This window comes from Trachemys scripta, chromosome 1, assembly GCF_013100865.1.
Source record: "Trachemys scripta elegans isolate TJP31775 chromosome 1, CAS_Tse_1.0, whole genome shotgun sequence".
In the NCBI taxonomy this organism is placed as follows: domain Eukaryota; kingdom Metazoa; phylum Chordata; order Testudines; family Emydidae; genus Trachemys; species Trachemys scripta.
Window position 1 is genome coordinate 97,483,495 of NC_048298.1, and position 23,746 is coordinate 97,507,240.

At 43.9% G+C, this 23,746-nt stretch overlaps 1 protein-coding gene across 1 annotated transcript in view; it reads right to left on the bottom strand.

Moving 5' to 3' along the window:
• Window positions 1–406: 406 nt before the first annotated feature.
• Window positions 407–23,746, bottom strand: part of TXNRD1 (thioredoxin reductase 1) — a 58,714-nt gene continuing 35,374 nt past the window's right edge. The window contains exons 12-17 of the mRNA XM_034778461.1: window positions 21,328–21,404; window positions 18,436–18,592; window positions 16,285–16,392; window positions 13,650–13,745; window positions 11,187–11,321; window positions 407–4,068 (exon numbers count right to left, since the gene is read on the bottom strand). Coding sequence (XP_034634352.1) covers window positions 4,006–4,068; window positions 11,187–11,321; window positions 13,650–13,745; window positions 16,285–16,392; window positions 18,436–18,592; window positions 21,328–21,404 — 636 coding nt within the window. The 3' untranslated portion in view covers window positions 407–4,005. The remainder of the gene's footprint in view (window positions 4,069–11,186; window positions 11,322–13,649; window positions 13,746–16,284; window positions 16,393–18,435; window positions 18,593–21,327; window positions 21,405–23,746) is intronic.

Genomic DNA, 23,746 nt, shown 5'->3' on the forward strand with positions numbered 1-23,746 from the left:
TTCCCACGCCAACCCCAGAAAATGTCTGAGTCCGCGCAGGGGGGTTAAAAGGGGTCATAGGGCATCTGACAATTAAGCCCAAGAAATTTCTTCAGATTACAGAAGAAAACTGTAGTGTTTTCATCTGAAAGAGGGAGGCATCTCCATCGGCAAATCTCTCTGAATACCACAGACATGTACAATCATCTAACAGGTCACCCCAGGCTGGGAAAAGATAAATGGAAGAGAATTAAACAGTAAAAAATTTAATCTCATTAGATAAAGCCTGCCAATTAAGCACTGAAACTTTACAAAACGCTGATTCTCTACATTTTTGACATGAAATACCTTTGGAGGAATTTGGCTTGTATTCATGTAGGAGATCCAAAAATGTTAATGACTGATAAAATAAAGAGCAGGACATGAGTGGAATATAAATAGTTTAATTTATTACATTTTCTAGTATATTTCCAAAGATTTCATAATAAAATGTACATTTAATTTGATATGAATTCAAAGGACTTTGTTTTGGCCTTTAACGTAGCCTTATATGATGTCTTCGTAAATTATATGCCTCTTTGACCATGCATAGACCCACAGTAAAAATAATATTGGAGAGAAAAATCTGGAGAAAGTACTAATGTTTTCACAGTTCAGTTATCTTGTTTAAAATATAAAAATCAGCAGCTTTGAAAATATACACCAAAAATCATTATTTAGCACATTAATTAGTAAAGAAGGATTTATAATCTATAGTCCAGTTCTGCAAATGCTTGAGTACACATGGAACTTATTCATATACTTAAATGTCTGTCTTCAGGGAGATGACGCATATAAGTAGTTCCCCGTGTGCTTAAATGTTTGAGTTCGAGGGCCTACCTAGTGTGAAACTCTACTTACTGTATTTTCTGAAGTCTTAAATATGTGACATCTAGAGCATTAGGAACACAAATGCTCCTAATGTTAGTGAAAAGTAGGCCCTTAATTTTCCATTCCTTACATTTTAAAAACTTGTCCTTATTTGTTTGATATGCACTGGGGAAAAAGCCCTACATTTTTCTGAAAATATCTAACATACTACTCAAAAATCAAAAGACTGAAATAAATGACGCAAAGGTTTATGATCAAAGTGGCCTTTTCTGGTCTTAAAAATGTATGTCTTGCTAAGCTATCGTTTCTTCACTCGGGAGTGCATCAAAAGGAGTAGCACTTCACGCAAACATTCTATTTGCTGCAATAAACTGGCCAGAAAAAAATAAACATTGTTTTATATGGTATAAAGCATAAAAAAATCTTTCAGTTAAGTATATGAGTTTATAAAAATAATTTACAGCACTATTAGAAGCTTCTCAATAGAAAATGGTGATATTCACCCTGTGCAGAAGCCAGCGCAAGGCTAGTGCACCACTTAAATAGTCTGTTTTAAAAATATAATTTTCTTAATCGGATATAAACAATGCACATATGGAAATTAGGACAGTTTTAGGTGTTGTCTACACAGGAAAGATTGACAGGGTTTGTTTTTTCTTTTTATTTACTCAACTATACAAATATAGTTAACTTGAAAGAGTGCATTCACACTGCTTTGTCTAAAATGGCTTAAGCAATTTCCTTTGTGAATCACAATGCCCACGCAGTACTGTGTTTTTTGAAATAAGCACACAAGCTGTCTGGGCAGGTGTCCCAGGGTACAGTGCTCAATATACTGTAGGTTGTTTATTGTTTTGGATTGTGGGATATCAACTGGAATCTACTGGAACATGGGGTCAAACTCCCTTGATTCCTTCCACTGTAACCCATAATTGGCTGGTTTTCCACTAGTCAACACCATTTTCAAACTGTTTCAGTTTCAAACGAGTTTTCAAACTGCTGTCAGGCAGCATGGATGAAGCACTGCTGAGTACAGCAATCCTGACCATCATTAATACAAACAGGGTGCTCCATATATGTTAACTGCTTAGGCAGGTGATGTTGGAGGAGATGGAAGATCACCACCTTTGTGACAGCACACGGATGCTGCTAGAGCAAGAGGCTAAAACTAGGCAGTTACTTCACTCCAGCTCCTCATAGCATGCACATGTGCTGGGAGCATTAACTGAGATCTTTGTTTTTGTAATTCTACCACTGCTCCTTGGTTTTGGTGCCACACTGGCCCCTGTCCTGGGAATACCCCTTTCTCCTGCATTTGCTCTGCTAGCTGCTGGTAAATCTTGGCATTCTAGTGACTCCTGAAAAGATGAGATTGAATGTACTCTTCTCCCTGGAAGACCAGGGATTCCTCAATTTCCTGATGCAACCACATGAGGGTGCAATGGACTCAGGGTCTGTGAACTTGCCTCGAACTGGAGATACACAGGTGCACTTGTGTGTCTGCCATTATTTAAACAGAGATAGGGATGTCCAATCAAGATGCAGTTGGCGCTTAAATTGGTCTGAAAAAAGTGTGTGTGGGGCAGCGGTCCATCATAATCTGGGAGCAGCAGCTTTGGTAAAACGGTGCTTGGGTGTGCCCCTCAGCAACCTAGCTTGGTTTTTAAAACTTTTTCTTTTTTCCCCCCAGGTCCGCAATCTCTTAGACCACCATGTCACCCCTCCATTCCCTCACCAAGCACATAGACTTTAAATACCGGATACGGTGGAGGATAGGGCTGTGCAAATAAGTGATTTTTTAGTTTGGTGGCTGAACCGTAAAGTCAGGAGGGAAATTGTTTTAGGTTGAATTAAACGTTTTGTTTGAGGATGTGGTCTGGGTTTTTTTTCCCCAACATTTTAAAATAATTTTGAGGTAAAATTCAAAATGCAAAATAATTTTGAATAAAAAAAATGGAAACATCTCATTCAGAAAATGTTGAAACAAAGTGTTTTGATTATTTTAGAATTTTTTTTGCTCCCGACCAAAACAATTCAGCAAATTCAACATGAATTAGCAAAATGCATTTTTTGGACAAAAAAGAAGTTTTGGTCCCAGCTCTAGTGGAGAGTGCACACGTAACCGGACAAGCCAATCCAGATATGAAGTAATGCAGTGTCTGATAGCAGTGAGAGGACTACCTGATGCGATATAGCTATTTCAAAATGGGGATATGTTCACACCAATCTTACAGCGGTATAACACATTCCAAAACAGAATTATGTCACTTCCAAAGTGGGTTAATTACAGAAGGATAAGATGCAAGATAATGCCCCAAAAGATCATTTCAGTCTGGATGGAAGGCAGTTTATGCCAAAAAACTAAAGATCTCCCCACCACCACGCACAAAAAAAGCTTTCCCATGTAGACAAGGCCTATTCAAGATAAACATTTTCCTTTCTCAGAGGCTAGTACAAGGGGCAACCGTGGTAACAAGTATTCATCTCTAGAATAAGAAACTATGAGGGATTAATTTTGGTTTTAGGATTTTTGGAAGCCAAAAAAGACTTGCTATGCTGGATATTGCTAATTATGGCTAAAAGTACGTGACAGGCTATTTTGCGACTCAGAATGAAACATGAGATAAGATCACCCCTCTATACTCATACTTTACCTGCTGCATTACTGTGATCTGATGATATGCAGGCTCACTGAGGAAGAGTCACCATCATACTGTTTTATAATGCAGTACATGGAGATACCATAGAACTATCAATACTTGTGGTTACACATTTAAGTTAGGAAGCTCTTCATTTAGGAGAAAAGGGTTATTCTCAAACTGTGCCAGCAGTTCTTCCATCGCTGCCTACCAGAAAATACTGGGTTTAGGCTGCGACATCATGGAAGCATCCTGTAGATGCCTTGCCATGCAGCAGCTTGATGTTAAATACTCCCACTGTTTTGTCGATTGCCATCCAATCATCACGAGTGACTAACAAATCCCAATGTGCTTTTCCCATTCAGTTAAGTGAATGCTTTGGTCAAGGGGGTGCCCACTGCTGCCGAGGATGATGAGGACAGCTTGTTTGGAAATGTCTTCTTCTGCCTTGCACAAGTCAGCCGTGGTGATGAAAGTCAGTCTCTGGCAAACGCAACAACAATGGGGGTGATTAACCTCAGCAGCCAGACTGAAGGATATTTCCACCAGAACGCTTAGTCACTGACAGCGTGGTGAATATCTAAGAGGAAGGAAGCAAGAATATTTTCAGTACATTGAAATGAATCCCAAGGAGGATGGCACTCAGATATGTAAGGAATAGTGTTATAACCACAGCATTTCTTATTCTAAGTAGTATATTGTAATGGCAAAGACACTTTTAACATCCTCATTGCTACACAATACACACACCCCTTGTCTTCACCACTTTTCTTAGGGTTTTTATTTTTGTGGTCAAGAAGAAACGATTGAGGGAAAGTCACGTGGCTTTCTACCACTTTTATCTTAATATGGTAAATTAAAATATCATGTTAATCATATAGAATTCTGGAACCAATTCCAGCTCTAGATATTTTGGATTAGGATTTACAGCACTTGTGCGGACCAGGATCCGGTGATTGGAACTCCTGCTTTAGGAAGTGTGGAGCAGATGTGGCTACCATTCCAACACATACACTGGGATTCTGTTCTATGTCTCCAGAAGCACTGGGCAAGGGGAAGAGAAAGATGGTTTTAAGCTTATTTTGTGTCTGTCCGGTTCTGGGGCTAAAATGACAACCAGCATAATTTAGAACAGCCCTGGAGGCTGCTTTAAATTAGGGCAGCATACCTTGAGGTTCCTATCATTTGCGGTACAAGCCAGAATGGCCGTAGGAATATACACTAAGGCCCCAACGTCTACTGCCCATGGCACAAAGGTTTGTCTGGGGAAGGGCCAGTATAGGGACACCTATCATGGCCCAACATAGTACCTGCAAGGAGGAAATTCTACCCCAGCAACTTGCCTGTTGAGGTCCAAGAATGATCTTGGCACTGGACAAGGATTCCAGGAAACCTGTGTTCCATTCCCTACTCTGACACATTTTTCCCCTGTGACCTTGGGCAAGTCACTTAACCTATCCATGCCTCAGTTTACAATCTTCTGCTTGTGTGTGTCCCTTTCTCACACTTCTTGTCTGTCTTATCTATAAGACTATAAGATCTGTGGGGCATAGACTCTCTCTTACTAAGGGTTTATACAATGCCTAGCACATTGGGCCCCCTACATGCTACTGTAATACAAATAAAATAATAATAATTGACTTTAATGGAGGTACCCCACGCATTTCAGGACCAGGCTCTTTTAAACTATATCTTTGACTGAAGGAGCTCAAACGGTTCCCAAAAAAATGAAAAATCCATGAGCACAACTCTTCCAATGTAGTTCTCTTGGATTCAAACTGCTCTAACATGATGCTGAAGGAAAAATATTCTCAGTGCACTTTATAAAGGTTTTCTTTTTTTCCCCCCAGACAATAGCCAAGAAACCTTTGTAGATCTAGTCTACAAAGTGAGGACTCTCGGTGCTTTCCTGACACTTACATTAAAAATAAAGATATTCAAGAGTAGTTTTTGTAAAAATGAAAAAGTACTGAAATTCTAGAAGAAAAATAAGTTGCATGAAATCCAACAAATTACCTCAGTTAGTAGTTAAGGTTTACTACACAACTGATGGTGTTGTTTTGCACACACATAATACAGGAAGGATTACAGGAAATCAAAACCACTTCTATCTAAATGGTTCAAAGCTACAGTAATTAGCTGGCATCAAAGTCATCTCTGAGGAAGAATAAACTGAGAACAGAACAGAGTATCTGCACATTTCTCTCATGCAAATAAGATTGAAATGTCTGCAGTTAATAGAGATCTGAAAGCCTTAAAGTTCAGTAAGTTGAAGCCTTGCTGTACACAGACTGCTAACAGCTCTTTGGGGAATAGCATCAATAAATGATACACAACCTCCTCCCTCTGTAAGCAAATAAAACACTCCATGCCAATAAGGAATTCAGATACATGCAAGAAACTACCTTAATTTATAGTGAAAAGAAAGAGGATATATTTAAGCTAAGGGACTGGGTTTGAAATAGGGCTTCTAATTCTCCAATGCAAAATATGTGCATCTTAATCTTCATTTTCATTTCAAGTGGACTTTGATTGCACTGCATTGTTGAAGTCACTTTGAAATGAAAATAAAGATTAAAATGTGCTAGCTTTATCTGTTTTTCCTTCTTGGTCTTGACCCCAACTTCTATGTGTACTGGCTAGCTTTAGCTGCTGTGCGGTCTCTGCATAGCTTCTTGACTAAAGCAAACCAGCTGGGATCTATCTGAGAGTTACTGGAAACATGATTTTTCGATTGAGAGCTTGTTAGCTGTTCAAGGGAAGACAAGGCTATAGATCCAATAAATGGAAAGCGCTCATTAGTGAACTAGCTGAGTCATGCCAGTTTCTAAAGGAAGATTTGCCTGAATTGTAAATACCAACATTTGTAATCACTACAATTCAGTCTTTCTTAAAACCAGGTCTCATTCCAGCCCAGGTTCTGCCACCTATACTCACGCTGAGTAGCACTTGTCTCTGCAAACAGTCTCATTGATTTCAAGAGCCTGTTTTGTAGAGTGAGTAAGAGAATCAAAATCTGGCTCTAATTTATAAAAGCAAAGTAAATTAGAGCCCAATCCTTCTACCCTTAATCAGTGGCGGATTTAGAGTTAGTTAGGGTTACCATGCGTCTGGTTTTTCCCGGACATGTCCGGCTTTTTGGCAATCAAACCCCCGTCTGGGGGGAATTGCCAAAAAGCCGAACATGTCCGGGAAAAATACCGGACGGGAACTTCCTCTCCCGCGGCTGCTCTGCTCCTCCCGACTCAGACTTCGGCTCTGTTTAAGAGCCAAGCTGCCCGAGCCAGCGCTACCGGCTTCGGGCAGCCCCAGTGCCTCCGGACCCCAGCCGCCGGCCGGGCACTTCCCTTCCCGGGCTCCAGCTGCGCTGCTCCGGCAGCTGGGGTCCGGCAGCACGGGGGCTGCCCGAAGCCGGTAGCGCTGGCTCGGGCAACTTGGCTCTTAAACAGAGCCGAAGTCTGAGTCAGGGGAGGAGCAGAGCAGCTGGAGCCAGGAAGGAGAAGTGCCCGGCCGGCGGCTGGGGTCCGGAGGCACGGGGGCTGCTGAAGCCGGAGCGCTCGGGCAGCTTGGCTCTTAAACAGAGCCGAAGAGTCAGGGGAGGAGCAGAGCAGCCGGAGTCCGGGAGGGGAAGTGCCCGGCTGGGGGCGCAGGGTCCGGAGACATAGGGGCTACCCGAAGCCCAAGCGCTACCGGCTCCACGGTTTGCCGGGCAGCCTCCAGACACTGCGCCCCCGGCTGGGCGCTTCCCCTCCCGGGCTCCAGCTGTGCTGGGGAAGCGCCGGCCGGGGGCGCAGGGTCTGGAGGCTGCCCAGCAAACCATGAAGCCGGTAGCACTCGGGCAGCCCTTTTCGCATGGCTGGGAGGGAGGAGGGGGAGTTAGGGCGGGGACTTGGGGAATGGGCAGGGAATGGGCGGAGTTGGGGCGGGGAAGGGGCGGAGTTGGGGCGGGGCCGGGGGTAGGAAAGGGGCGGGGCCAGGGGCCCGTGGAGTGTCCTCTTTTTTTATTTTTTAAATATGGTAACCCTAAGTTAGTGGGCCCTGTGCTCAGCATCATTTTTGGGGGCCCTCCTTGGGACCCAGCCAAGAAACATTCTCTCTTATCTTCCCCCCATCCATCCCTGTTTTTCATCCTTTTTTTCTTCATCCTCCTCCTATAAGTAATAGGAAGTAAATGAAAATAAAGTGAGGTACCTTGATTGTTTTTATAGTGTAACCTATTTTTCCACAGACCACTTGAAAATCCTGAGGGTCTTGGCAGACCCCTTAATGATCTTTCCAAATATTGTTTGTACCGTTAGCTAACTATTGTAAAGCCCTTTGGATAAGAGTGCTTTATAAAAAAAATGTAAAAAAGCGTTGGGGTGCGGGGTCTGGCCAGAAGTTATGATGCGGGAGGGGGCTCCGGGCTGGGGCTGCAGGGTCTGGGAGGAAGTTAAGAGTGCAGGAGCAGACTGGGGGTTGGGGTGCAGGGTCTGGCCAGGAGTTAGGGTGCGGGAGGGGACTTAGGGCTGGGACACGGGGTTAGCGTGTGGAGCACTTACCTGGGGCAGCTCCTGTTTGGTGCGAGGGGTGCAGGTGTGGGGGGGTGTGCAGGAGTCAGGGAAGGCAGGGAGTGTGTGAGAACGGTGCAAGAGTCAGGGCTGGAAGTGTGTGAGGGGGTGCAGGAGTCAGGGAGGGTAGGTGGCTGGGTGTATGAGGGGGTGCAGGAGTCAGGGCTGGGGTGCAGGGTCTGGGGGGGAGTTAGGGTTCAGGAGCAGGCTGGGGTGCAGGGTCTGGCCAGGAGTTAGGGTGCGGGAGGGGGCTCAGGGCTGGGGCACGGGTGTGGAGCGCTTACCTGGGGCAGCTCCCATTTGGTGCGAGGGGTGCAGGTGGGAATGTGGGGGGGGTGCAGGAGCTCCTGTTTGGTGCTCAGGATGCGGGGGGGGAAAGCATGGGGGGGTGCAGGAGTCAGGGCATGGGGGTGCAGGAGTCAGGGAGAGCTTGGGGTGTGTGAGGGGTGTGCAGGAGTCAGGAAAGGGGTTGGGGGTGTGGGCTGGGGTTGTGGGGGTACTCCTAGCCCCGTGCTCCACCCCAGCCTCCTGCCCTGAGCAGCTCATGGCGGGGGGGGAGGGGTATGTGTAGGGGGAATGCGGGGGCCCCCGCCTTTGTTCCGCCCTGCCCCATTTCCACCCCCTAACCCCAAGGCCCTGCCCCCGCCTCTTCTCCCGAGCGTGCTGCAGCCCCGCTCCTCCCCCTCCCTCCCAGAATGACCTGAGCGCCGGCAAATAGCTGTTAGGAGGCAGGGGAAGCGCTGGGTGGGAAGGAGCGGGAAGGCAGCACGCTCGGGGGAGGAGGCAGGGGAGGGGGAAGCTTGGGTGTCGGTGGAGGCGGAGCCTGCAGGACCAAGCTTCTGACCCCGCAGTTGCCCGGCCCTGGCCCCCCTTCCCCTCCCGTCGTTGGGGGCCCCCGTGCCAGGGCACCCTGTGTTTCACTGTAAATCTGCCTCTGCCCTTACTCATGCTGAGTAACACTGTACTTGTCAGAAGACTGCTTGTGAAATGAGATACTACTGGATGTCACTGAGGGTGGCAGTATCTGGTCTGAAATAAAGATGTGCTACATCTGTGCAGGAAAGTGATAGTAATTTCCTTTCCTTTAGCATGTTTATAAATGTATAACATAGAAAGCATGCGGAGGTCATTCATCGTTCTGTTTGTCCCAATGCAGTCAGTACCCACAAAATGCCAAGAATTTTTTTACTTTTATTGGCTGAATAAGAGATGAGATTAAGTAAGAGGAGCAAAAACCTTTTGAATGCTGGCACTACAAAATCACCACAACCCCCTGGAGCTTTTAATTTGCATGTTCCTCCTCAAAACGATTCTCTCCCCCACTCCTCCCCAAATAAACATGATTAGCTGAAATTACCACACCACATTATGTCTAATCATACTATTCATTTTCAATTTTAGCAGCTCAGATGTCCAAAATAAATTATGATTATCATTCTATCTTCACACTGCATATGCTAATACGCCATTTGAATTCACAGGTGTGAAGACTCCCACTCAGCCATCTACCAGGAAAAGGCCTCTGATAAAATGAGAGCTTGTTTTCCTTTCTTTGAGGGTTTATAAGAACCCCATTATAACATGATGTTACAGAGAAAGATAAAACCTTTGCTGTGGATGCTCTGAAATGACTCTGCTATCTGCCAATCTGTTACATTCACAAAGGCTGTCATCTTGCCTACCTTGTATTATGCTGCAAACACACAAACAAGTAGCACAGACAAGTAGATGTGGCTACTTTTGCAGATCTCTGGTATTCTAGAGTATTACAGCTTGTAGCTAAAATATGTACATAAGGACACAGATTCAGCCCAAGACCCACTGACAGATTCAAGAGTTAAAATGGCTTAGGATATGTCTACACTGCAATTAGACACCTACAGCTGCCTGTGCATAGATGTTCAGGATCAGGCTGCAGCCTGGGCTTTCAGGTTCTAGAGCCCAGGTTGCAACCCACGTTCTCAGGTTCTAGAGCGCAGGCTGCAGCCCGGGCCCAAACGTCTACACCGCAATTAAACAGCTCCTTAGTCCGAGCCCTGCAAGCCCAAGTCAGCTGGCATAGGTCGGGCACATGTTTTTAATTGCACTGTATGTCTAGCCTTAGAGGAAATCCTCAGCTGGTGTAAATAGGCACTCTCCAATGGAACGTAACTGATTTACACCAGCAAATGATTTTGCTCCTTTTCGTGCTTCTTTACTTGGAGTCAGACACATGAACTGAGTAAAGAAAAAATCTCTGGAGTGGCAGAATTTAAGAGAAAAATCATTAAGTAACTGATCTTTCTCTAGAATACCAGTTTATAAGCCTATTTTAAGTACTTAGATCAACCTGAAATGTTAGCCTTGATAACCAATTAGCAGAAATAAATATTTGAAGCCTTCATACACAGATTTCTGAGAGTCAGAGTGTGAGGAGAATTCTCTACTCTCAGACAGAGGAGACACTACATCATGGCAGACCATTGACATTAAATAGTTAAAGAATTAAACATATGTAAAAAAACCCAACAACTCTGAGTCTTATAAACAGTCAAAGCTTCAATATCTGAAACTCCTGGTCATCCAAAATTCAAATCAAAACTTTGTGTAGAAACCAAAATTCATTTTTATAAACTCATTATTCAAAGATTTCCAACATCTTCCCCTGAGACCCCAAAATAAAAGGCTGTGAGACAAAATGTGCACAGTGCAAGCTGGGCAGTGTAAGGGTGGAAGTAGCTTTGGGCAGGCTTAAAGTTCACTCTTGAACTATCCCTGATCCTGCTGACACTCTATATTAGACTGGTCCCTGTGCTCTGAGTTAGAGCATCTTAGGGATGCTTTGATTTATGATGGCTGTAAATGTCCACAAGGTTGAAGATCAGAAAGAGGGATCTTCTGGTGGAGTACAGCAGGTATGGGAGCTCTTACATCATCACTCTTTCCCCTCATGTGCTGGCAGCAGGAAGGAAGGGGAATGCCTGCTCTCCTCGATCAGAAGATCCCCTTGTGCTGGCTGAAGCAAAATGCCATAATCTGGGGGATTCCCCCTGGGGCTGCGTGTACTAGCTTTAGGATCAAATCATCTGGCACTGCAGTGCAAAGGGGCTGGACTGCATATGAAAATCTAGCCTTATGTATTTTCGGTTTAGAGATATCACATACATACCTCTGCACAAACTGGATGAATTCCTATTGTGTTGTCCAACTGCGCTTTTGTCAGTCCACATTTGATGGCTGCTGAAAAACCCTGGGTAACTTCTCCAGCATTTGGACCAAGCACATGGAAACCGATAACTCGATCCTAAATAAAGAAAATCAATTCAAGTAGCCTTGTACATTTATTCTCTTCAGATAGTCTTGAAGATTTTCTTATTACCAAAGACAGTGTATTTAACTTTTACTCAGATAAGTTGTTCCACTGACTTCAATGGGCTACTCACCTAAGTGAAGATAAGCATATGTGTATATCAAGCATATTGCAATACCAGGGCCAGTGTTGGTTGGTCATTTACTGTGTGTTTGTTCTGAATCATCTCAATAAAAATTAAATTTTACAAACTCCCAGTTTAGCAGTTAAGTAGCATTAAGTGTAACACAAGAAACGCTTATATATGATTCTATTTAGTTTTTCTAACTGGATTGATGTAATTGAATGATTACTGCTGGGCAAATATGTTCACTGACAAGTAATACATATTCTGTGCAAAAGGTCATAAATCAAAACACTGGCTCATGGATGTGATGTCAGGTTACAAGGAGACTGAAGCCTGAGCCCCGCCACCCGGGCCCAAAGCCCAAGCTCTTCCACCTCTTAGCTTCATGGGGCCCCCTGTGGCGTGGGGGTCCGGGGCAATTGCCCTGCTTGTTACCCCCTAATGCCAGCCCCGTGTACATTTCTGTGATTTTATTGTTTATTGCCCATGCCCTGTCCGTGACTTTTAATAAAAATACCCGTGCCAAAATCTTAGCCTTAACTACGAGCAATAGTTAACATCTCTGGTGACTGCTGAAACAGACACGGCAGATATTCACAAGAAAACAACTATCACTGCATACTCCGCTTCTCCGGCATACGCTAGTGTCCAAATGAAAAATATCTGGAAACATTTTAGTATAGCTCCTTTCCGTACTACTGAGAGAACAACAAATCTGATTTATAAAATATTTTACATCCTGAGCTGGTGTAAACTGCCATAGCTCCATTGACTTTGATGGAGTTATGTGATTTATGCTAGCTAAAGTTCTGTCTCTTTGTTTTCATGCTATAGCAATCCTGTTGGATATCAAAGGCTATCTGCTTCTGCTAACTACAGTTTGTGATTTGAGTTTTAGATTATTTTTCCTCATTAGTGAGCACCTATGGGCTAGTTACCCCTGGGCTATTTCCAGGATAAGATAATAGGTAAAACCTAAAGTATATCTATTTTCAATTGTCTTTTTTTTATGACATTGTATTAATAAGAGTTTCAGGTAGAAACTTAAATATTTAATGCATTGAATTTTCATCCTGGATAACCTCTAACCCTATAGATATTTAAACTCATTTACAATTTTCAGGACAATAAAATGGGAACAAATTAAGGCCCTGATTCAAAGTCCACTGAAGTTAATGGGAGTCTTTCCATTTACTTCAATGGACTTTGGATCAGGCCCTATAGCCCCAGTTCTACCACAGGATCCACATGGGTGTAAAGGCGATCTCCAAAAAGTGGAGCCTAAATAGTATGGTGATGGGCACTTTAGAAATGAGATAGTTATTTAGACATCATCAGTGTGTGGTAGGATCCTTAGAATTACCATAAGTACATTAGACAACATGGATAGGAGTAGCTAGATAAAACAGATTTATAGATGTTTGCTAACATTGGTTGCTAGATGCCAATATCTAGTAACAAAGATACTGTCACAGTAGAAAAAGTTAAAGACGAGGGAGAGACTTGTTAATAATTAAAGTCCAACTCAGCTCTTATTAAACAGATCTTGCTCACTTATAGCTGGGAATGCTGATTCTTCTAAATGGTTTATAATCTACTTAATGGTTTAACAGATTCTGTAGATGTCTGTAGTAGCGAAGGGTGGTAGTTTTATCCCTGCTATGTCAGGTTAATCTTAGCATTATCATTTAAAATAAGATTTGTGAGGGCAAGACAGAGAAATCCTGTTATAGTCATCCCAAGAGATCAAAACTAACCCATGGATTTGTAAGGAGATGAAATTTGATGGATTCTGGCTGACCTTGATTTAAGGGAGATACATCTCCTAAAGGAAGAACAGGAAGACTTTTTAAAAGTGTAAGAGCTACCTAGCATTACTAATAGTTTATTTACCTACTTTTGAAATATAATGAACATTTCTAGTGATAGCTACCAATATTTTTTAATCCTTATGGAAAACTACTATGTACAAATGTCAGCCATACACTCTGTTAAAGGGCCATTTTTCTATAAAACATAAATATTTGGTACATATTATTAGAAATGTTTTAAAATATTCAAAAGGTAGATTAGTGACAAACTGAAGGATATTTATTTTTTAACAAATGGGAAAAACAACTACTTATCCCTTTCACTGTGGCCCCTAAAACGACTAGCTGGTTCCTGTTTCCCCAGGAGGAAAAAAATGCACTTACATTATCTTGAATATTGCAGATTATCTTTGCATAGCATTTGTTGTTGTCTCTAGATGGGACAGTCCACTCCAGTGGCCAGAAATAACTATGGTAAACCTAGAAATACAATAAAGACTTTAAACAAGTTTTATAAGCTTATGGTGCTAGAGTAGGCTTATGAAAAGTACTCAGCATTGGACTAACTCTGCACCCACTGAAGTCAATGGGGAGTTTTACTGCTAACTTCAATGGGAGCAGAGTTAGGCTGACAAGGGGCACTTTTTAAATTCTCACCCTTCTAGTTCTTAAAAATGAGCAAAACACAATCCCTCCTGGAGTTCTCTGTGGAGCAGTGCAGCTCTACCATCAGCTAACTGTAAATGAATTATCAGATGAGAAGAGTGTTTAATTAACTGCGGCTTACTGAGAAAAACCGAACATATGCCCCTCAACAAATCAGGAGAGAGCTGGTTTAATCAGGGCCGGATCTACCATTTTTGCCACCCCAAGCAAAAAAAAAAAAAAAAAAAGCCGCTGGGACTGCCGAAGCAAAAAAAAAAAAAAAAACGTCTGGACTGTGCCGCCCCAAGAATGGACGGAATGCTGCCCCTTAGCATGTGCCAATCCAGGCACGTGCTTCCTCCGCTGGTGCCTGGAGCTAGCCCTGGGTTTAATGCATTTCACATAAGTAAGGTTCTAAGGCACTTTATAAACTACATATATAGAAAGATGTTAACCAACACTGAAATTTAGCCATTTCAGGGGTGAAAGGCAGCTCAAGACCACAACTAAAAAATGTTTAGAGGACAAAGGAGACTACAGGTGCAACTAAGTGCTAAGGAAATTGTAATTATCCAAATACGAATTCATCCAGGTTACAAATGACATTGAAATTCTTTTTGCCTCCTTCGAGCAAATTTAAAAAAAAAAAAAAAAGTCTTCTAAAACTGCAAGTGCATTTTTCACAGTTTAGGGTCCAAGATTCCACATCCAGTTTGGGGGCTTGCACAGACTGGGTTTTGTGAACATAAACTGAAGGTGTGTGTGCAAATGAAAATTTCAGCCATCTTCCAGTGGCCAGAAGTAAGACCCCGTAAAAAAAAGGGGGGGGGGGGCATTGTGCGTCAAATCATATAATTCTTTTTCCACACAGCCCTCTTAAAAAAAAAAAAAATCTTCTTAGCTTTACTCTAGTAAAAGTTTGCTAATTTATGAACCAGTCTTTACATAATCATTCACCCAGGCCTTGCTCCCAAAGCAATATCAATGAGAAGGCACCGTTCACTGCCAAATTCTTGCAAAGATTTTTTTTCTACTCTGTGGTTTGTAGAATATTTTACTGTTTTAGGGCCCAATCCTACAAATTCTTACATGTTCAATTTTACTCCCACGAGCAATCTTGGTGGAACTACTCCCCTGAGTAAAATTAAATGTGTGTGTGTTTGTACAATCAGGGCCCTAAGGCTTGTCTATACAACCATCTAGCTTGTAGCAAGCTGGGGTATAAATCCACCTCTGAACAGCCTTCTACACTAAGGGTATGTCTACACTTACTGTGGATCAACATTGCGGCAATCAATCCACCGGGGGTTGATTTAGCAAGGGCTAGTGAAGACCCACTAAATCAACCGCAGATCACGCTCCCGTCGACTCCGGTACTCCATCGGAATGAGAAGCGTAAGGTAAGTCGACGAGAGAGTTTCTCCCATTGACCCAGTACAGTGTAGACACCCCAATAATTCAACCTAAGGTACGTCCACTCCAGCTACGTTAGTCACGTAGCTGGAGTTGCGTAACTTAGATCCACTTAACCCCATAGTGTAGATCTGCCCTAAGTGTCCATGCGGAGCCTGATGCCATTTCAAAGCAGGGTAGATCAAAGTGCACTAAGGAACTAATAGGTAGTGCATAGCAGCAGGGTCCACACCGACAGTGGGTGGCAGGCTAGTGTGAGGTAGACTTACACCCCAGCTTGCCATGAACTAAGTGTTTGTGTAGATAAGTCCAAACAGTCTAACAGGAATAATAACCATGGCAGAGGAATATATTGCCATACTTTACACCAATAGTTCAGCTTTGGCACTAAAAAACATTTACTGCCTTTCAACGCTCCTCCACTAATTGATCCCCTTATTATGTCTAGAGACAAAGATTACATTTTTACAAGTATTTTACACACAAGCCAACAAGAGAACACATCTGCAGCTAGGTTTACCAGAATTGCAGAATAATGTTTACACCAGGTTTTAGGGTCTAACCAAAGCGATAAAAATATTTTTAGTATCCTGTTGACCTTAACAGTAGGTCTACACAGCAAAGAAAAACCCATGCCTGGCCTGAGCCAACCGATTCTGGCTCACGGGGCTGTTTCATTGCTGTGTAGACTTCGGGGTTCAGGCTGGAGCCCGAGCTGTGGGACCCTCCCACCTTGCAGGGTCCTAGAGCCCAGGCTCCAGCCTGAGCCTGGAAGTCTACACAGCAATGAAACAGCCCCGCAACCCAAGCCCTGAGAGCCTGAGTCGGCTGGAATGGGCCAGCTGTGGGTGTCTACTTGCTGTGTAGACATTCCCTCTTTCTTATAGAGGGTAGGATGTTAAAATTTAATTTAAAAAAAAAAATCTTTCTTTTAATGAAAAAGCAGAACTGAACAGCTTACCTCAATATTTTCCTCCCCAAACTTCTCCAACGCTGTCTCTTCTGAGAATCCACAGGCTCCGTATTCCAGTGGAGTGAACACTGTGGTTGGAACATTCACATAGTCGCACTGTGTGGGATTTAATATATTTTTTTTTATGTCAGCATGTTTAGCATCATCAATATTCCAGTTATAAATCAGTGCATTGTTAACATTTCAGAGAGATTTGGCACATAGGAAGCAGAGATGGGAAATTCATAACTCTGAAGGTATCACTTTGAAAGCAACAAGACCTAAGGGTGTGGCTCTAGAGATGCTGACTAGAAAGATTATACTAATCTTTTAAACTACACAGAAATTAACATGCATGGACTGGGAAGGAAGAGGAAATTCAGTGCCCTCCTTTAACATGTCAAACTGAAGATAAAAGGTAGATTCTCAAAAGCCATTAAAATAAAATTTCCAATAGGTAACACTGCATGTATGGTGTATAGCAGCATCCAAAAATGAGACTGTTTTATACCTGTCGTGGTCTAAGATGATGAAGGGGGAAAAAAACATGATGAGAATTCTTGCAGGGTATGATTAGAACTGCAGAGGGCACTATGTGCCTGATGCCGCACCATTAAAGCCAATAGGAGTTTTGCCATTGACTTCAATGGGAGCAGGAGCAGGCTCTGTCTTTGCAGACTTCCAAGTACAGCAAGTAACATCCCTTCCCGCAGAAGTAAGTATTCTCAACAGAGCATCTCTGCTGGTGATTATAAAGTTACAAGGATGCAACTTTTAAATTATACTGCCAAACACAACAAGGAAATAGGCAGAACTGTAATAAAATAAGATGCAGTTTCCTTTGTCATATTGCAGAAATTGTCCCTGATGTGCCACAGATCCAGGACTCTTCCCTATGCCCCTTTTCACGTGGAAATCCTGACTCTCACTTTCAGACAGAAAACTGTCTGTTTCACAATTATATTGATTAAGGGCTCTTCTTAATGTATTTTCTTTGTGGTAGGGGACCACCAAAAAGATTCTGTTGACTATTTTTCTCCTCCCTCCCCCTTCATACATACTTTTTTATGCCCCATCAAATCACCCTTCTTAAGTCTTGGAAAATGAGTAGTACAAGCAAGGACACTGTCTAAAATAACAACTAGTTTCCTGGAATCATTGACCAGGGGGATTCTCACTTTTGCAGCATAAGAATGTCAATTACTAAAATAGAGCAATCTGACAGAAAGTGTAAATTAAAATAAATTCCCTATATTGCAATCAAAAAATTGGCTCCAGTCATGGATTTATTAAAGTTTGCCTGGCTGAGGAAATGGCACTATGCTTATTGGTTCAGACCAATACCAGCCAACCTAAAACCACGGCTGGTTAACAACTGAATCTGATATGAACATGGAAGTCTTTGCAAGATAAAATCCTTGTAATCAGATTCAGTGATTGGGGGCCATATGAGTACTTACATAGATGGAAAAGCACTTTGGGGACACATTTTTTCCCTTTTCATATAAAGATTATAAGGCCTGACTGAGCACTGTGTTATTCCACTGGCTTCAATGGAGTTATACTGATGTAAAATGGAAATATGCAGTGGTGATCCAGACCCTATAAGTGAAAGTATGTTGCTCCACTAACGTATCAGACCTTTCTTCTATACATATTTTAAAATGCCGAAGGACTTAGAGTTCTGCATTATAATGAAAACACAAAGATGGGAAGTTAAAGATATTCGTTCAAATAGCTCTGAGAACTAACAGCATCACCTAGGATCCTGAAACCCTTTTATTGGCTATTTAGGGACAATAAGCAGATTTACTAAATTGCCTGTGAATGAGAGTTAGTTTAATGAAACTCTGGCTATTGCTGACATTTATAGGATAGCACTAATATTTAGTCAAAATGGCCTCAGTTCACTTTCTTATTACACTCTCAGAGAGAAAGAAAAACCCCACTTATACTAGATAAAAATCAGACCTTTATAGCATTCTTAAGGTATTAATATTGTCCTGCACTATAAACAGAACATGTCTGCAGTAATATCTTTGCAAAAGAGGGAAGCTGAAGAATAAACAAAGCTAATTCTTAAAAAAGATGCTATGAATATATAGTCCAATATGCTGCATATAGCACAATGACAGTGCTTCATGCTAATTGCTTGCTTACCTTTAAGGTTTCTCCAGCATAAAGCCTTCGAGCCAACAATCTACCTGCTTGGATTGCCACTGGTGTGAGCTCCAGCTTGCCCTCCAACACATCTCCAATGGCATAAATATAAGGCACATTAGTTTGTTCCTCATCACTGACAGGAATTTTTCCTGATCTACAAGAGACAAGGCATGAAGTAACTCAATATTGGAGACTGGAGGAGTAAAATATTAATAACCTGTAGAAGTAAAGCTCTCTAGGTCTATGAGAAGGATACATACTGAATTTCTCTCAGACACCTCAAGTAGCCAAACAACGCTGTTTTCAGTCTTGGGCCAGAATCTAAGCTGGTGCAAACCAGCGTCTCTCCAACTGAAGCTACACCAATTTACACACCAGATAAGGACCTGAGCTCTTGAAGCAGCAGTCAGGCTTCTGAATTACAGAGTTATAGGGTGGGACCCAGATCCTCTTCTCAGCACCCACCCCCCAGTAGCTGCGTTGGGTACAGAGAATCTCCAGGACCCAAAACGAGATATTCTCCCACACAAGCTTTGGAGCAGAAGCAGAGCTTCTCTATTGCTGATAATCCAACCTGATGGTAGAAGTTGCTACTGCAGCCCTATCCTTCGGTCTTCCACTTTAAGTGCCAGACATTCAGTTCAAGCTTCTAGACCAGTGGTGGGCAACCTGCAGCCCACCAGGGTAATCCACTGGTGCCAGACAGTTTGCTTACATTTGCATGGCCGCCTGCAACTCCCAGTGGCCGCAGTTCGCCAGTCCCGGCCAATGGGAGCTGTGGGAAGTGGTGCAGGCCACAGGGACGTGCTGGCTGCCACTTCCCACAGCTCCCATTGCCAAGGAACGGCAAACTACGGTCACTGGGAGCTGCGGGCAACCGTGCAAATGTAAACAAATTGTCTGGTGGTCCGCCAGAGGATTATCCCGACGGGCCGTGTGCGGCCTATGGGCTGCAAGTTGCCCACCACTGTTCTAGACCATCCCATCTAAGGGCAACTAACAAGAATTTTTCTAAATGTTATATTTAATGAGTTATTAAAATATTAATAATTCACAGGTTGTTAATAAGTAAATAGCGCAGTAGGCACTGCAGGGAGGAGAAAAGGTAGATAAGGAATTCTGCACGGATGTTCATCTCACGGTAACAACCAACCGTACTGACTGCAGGAATTATAGTGGGACCATTATACACTTCTATACTAAGGTCACGTCACACTTCCCATTATAAAAATTCTTTAACTTTTTATTTTAAGAGCTCTAGCACCCTCCATGACTCACACTGGGACTTTAGAATGTGGCTGGGGAAGGTCCTGGCATCAGGGAAGTGTCTTTTGTTGTTCCCAAGAAAACAGCAAATGGAGACACTATTGGTGTAGAGAGATTCCAACCAGTTCAGCACATCTCCTCAGCAACCTGGGCTACTTGTGAGCACATCAGAACTGTCTTCTGCTCTCTATACTGGCTTCCGTAGAATACTGCATCAAGTTCTAGGTTGCAGTCCTTCTCTTCAAGGCACTCCATAGCCTGAGCCCAGACCAGGAGAGGGCAAACTACGGCTCGCGGGCCAGATCCAGCCCGTCGGGGTTTCAATCCAGCCCGTGGGACTGACAGCCCCATGGCTCAGTGGGGCTAAGGCAGGCTCCCTGCCTGCCCTGACCCCGTGCCGCTCCCGGAAGCAAACAGCACCATGACCCAAGCAACCGCCCCCTGCAGCTCCCATTGGCCAAGAATGGGGAACTGCAGCCAATGGGAGCTTCGGGGGTGGTACCCACAGGCGAGGGCAGTGCGCGGCAGAGCCGCCTGCCCCACCCCATCCCATCCACAGGAGCCACCATCAGGCATGCTGGCCACTTCCGGGAGTGGCGCGGGGCCAGGGTAAGCAGGAATCCTGCCTTAGCCCGGCTGTGTGCTGCTGCCACCCCGGAGGCGCTAGACGTAAGCAGCACCGGACCGGAGCCTGCACCCTGAACCCCTCCTGCACCCCACACCCCAGTCCCCTGCCCTGAGCCCCCGCCACACCCCAACCCCCTGCCGCACCCCTCCTGTACCCCAATCCCCTGCCCTGAGCCCCCAACCCTCTGCCCTGAGCCCCCTGCCACATCCCTGCACCCCTCCTGCACCCCACACCCCTGCCATAGCCCTACATTCATGGCCCTGCATACAATTTCCCCACCCAGATGTGGCCCTCAGGCCAAAAAGTTTGCCCACCCCTGGCCCAGACTATTTAAAAGATCAACTAAAGCTTCAGAATGAATACTATGGCCGACAATGCCACTCCTCTGGCACAACATGCTCCCTACAGTGAGGGAGAAACTTGTCTGTACAAGAGAAAGGATATTTTTTGAGGGGGCCAGTTCCACACTGTGGAATGAACTCCCCCAAGAACTAAGGACCATCACACACCTCATTACCTTCCACTTGAAGGGCAAGGTGCATTTCTTCAACCTTGCTTTCTCACTTAAACACACAGTAGCATGTACATTAAAAAAGAAACAAAAAAAAAATCTAACAAACAAACCCCTACTAAAACACTACAGTGCAGACACAATTCTCCCCCTGGGAAAAGGATGATAGAAAGAATGAACCACGTGACAGATGCTAATCACCCTGCTTAATGCACTGCTGGAAGGCGGTGAGAGATGCCATGATGACAAGGGCTGTATAAGAACCTAGGTAAAACAGACTATGTTTGCATTACTGCCAAGTTTGTCCATTTTGTTTATTTAGTAAAGGGCAGCTATCTGCTAAGAGGTTTTCTACTGCCATATAAGTGAAATGGAAAGAAAAATAAGGGTCTCAAAAATTAGATCTTTTATGTCTTATATAACTAATGTTGCAATAGTAAATCATAGCAACACAATAATTAGGAGTTGCAAAGTTTGTCCTTACCTTTCATTGATCTTCACTCCGACTTTGTCTAAACCGATTGTTCTTGTGCATGCATCCCTTCCTACTGCTAACAACACCTGAAAAACATCAACGCACATATTAGTGATTTCCTAAGAGCATGGAAGGGCATTTGCATACTTATCTGTTATTATATGTTATTTGTATTATGGTAGTAGCCAGAGGCCCAATCAGAATCCCACTGTGCAAAGCACTGCACAAGCACCAAGTTAGAGACAATCCCTGCCTCTTTCATGAGCTAATGGTGCCAGCTGATATTTTTAGCATTAAGCCCAGCTAAATATCTTCCCTCAAGAAAACATCCCCAAATGCAGATCAGATCCTGTCTCTCCATTCTCTCATCTGTGATACAGATATTATGACACTTTTTAAAAAAAAATCAAGACGTGACTCTGCAACAGTTCTTTAATGAAAGGCTTCCTTAATTAGGAAACTCAAAGGCATTGGCAAATAAGAAGAGAGCAAAACGGTCCCCTCTTTTTGTTTTGGCTCTGGAAGCCCAAGCAGCTATATCTAGATATGTCCCCTAAGCAAGATGATTGTCAAAGAGGACTTATCTCTTACCTCCACACAAGCATCTGCTCAGAATGTTGGCCAGGCCAGGTGAAATTCTTCACCTATCCCATCAACTGGCCACCTCTTTGAGCATGGTAGATTCCCAAAAAAGGGTCCCTCAAGATCTGCAACTATGATCAAGGAGTTGCTTCAGCCCTCACAATGTCACACATCCAACCACTAAGAACTGTTGAAGACACGTTCAAAAACTCCCTCTCATCCCTGCTGGGTGACTGAGCACATCAGATATGTAATACTACCAGATGGTTCAGCTAAATTTAGTTCTCCAGCAGAGTAACTGATTACATTCTTAACTGAGCTGACACATCAGCTCATTGGTCCTAAATGGGATGACAGCCCTCGAGAAGGAGAGGTTAAGGTGATATAGTCAGTGGAGGGGTATTGGTGGTGGGAAATCAGCAGCTTTCTCTATGAAGAGATGGCTCAAGTTTTGAGACCTGGGCTTCCCACTAGCATAAGTCAGAAAAAAAGGGAAGTAAGTAATTAATGTCACACAGCACAATTATTATTAAACATTTGTATTATGGTAGTACCCAGAGGCCCCAGTGTGATACACTGAGATACACAGAGGCTCTGTGCATACATTGAGGTAGACAAGTCTGTGCCATCAAGCACTTATAATCCAAGGCCCGGATCTCACAAGGCTTAACTTTATGCACTGTAAGTAGTCTCATTGACTTTGTGTACATAAGTCTTTTCAGGATCAGGGCCTAAGAAAATGAGTGGCATGCAAAAAAGTGAGGGGAAAAGGGCAACAATCAAATATATATAATACACACACACACACAAATATACTATTTTAGTTTTGTCATTATATAAATAAGTAGAGCTTTCCCTAGCTGTCCTTTAGCCTAGCCATTAGGCCAGAGGTCAGCAAACTGTGGGGCATGTCCCGCCCCTCGGGGGGCGCAGAGGAATGTTCGGGGGAAGGGGTGGCTGAGGCCCAGGTCATCCCCCACAGGGGGCGAGGAGGGAGCTCCATCCACCTTCGCTCCTGACCTCAGCACTGGCTACTGGCTCCACACCCCACTGCCGACCCTATGCCCTGCTGCCTGCCCTGTACCTGGGGTTCCAGCCGCCAGCCCCACACCCAGGGCTCCACTCTTGGCCCCACCCCCAGCTTTGCCCCAGCCTTAGCCCTCTTACTCCTGTCCACATTCTCCCTCCCTCCCCCTCTTCCCCCCACACACACAGTCGTGGCCCCGCTCCCAGTCCCGGGGGGGAGGGTGGAAACATGGACAGGAGCAAGCGGGAGGCATGAGGTAAAAAGTTTGGGGACCACTGCATTAGACATTGGGTGATTTCATGTAAGTGTTGTTTCACCAGTTGGTCTTGAGAAGGGACCAGGTTTACTTGTGTCTGTTTTTTACAGAGTCCATCTGTTGTATGCTAATATTGCAGTAGCATGCTGCAGCTGTAGTAGAAGCCATTATGTATCCTCCTTTACCAATAGTTTATTGTGGGTAACTCCTTAGGGCCAAATCCTGCAAGTGGCTCCACACGTGCAGACCCCTGTACTCCCTAAAACCTAATGAGTAAAGTTTTCAAAGCACCTAAGTGGCTCAAGCAGCCCAAGTTCCCTTGAAAGTCAGTGGGACTCATGCTCTTATGCCATTTAAGTGCTTTTGCAAATTTTACTCACCATCTGTTGCAGATATACAGGAAACACATCTTGACATTGAGGCCACGTCTATATTTACCGGGGATCAGTGCTGCTGCAATCAATGCAACAGGAATCCATTTACCGGGTCTAGTGAAGACCTGCTAAAATCAACCGCACAGCGCTCTCCGGTCGACTCAGGTACTCCACCAGAATGAGAAGAAT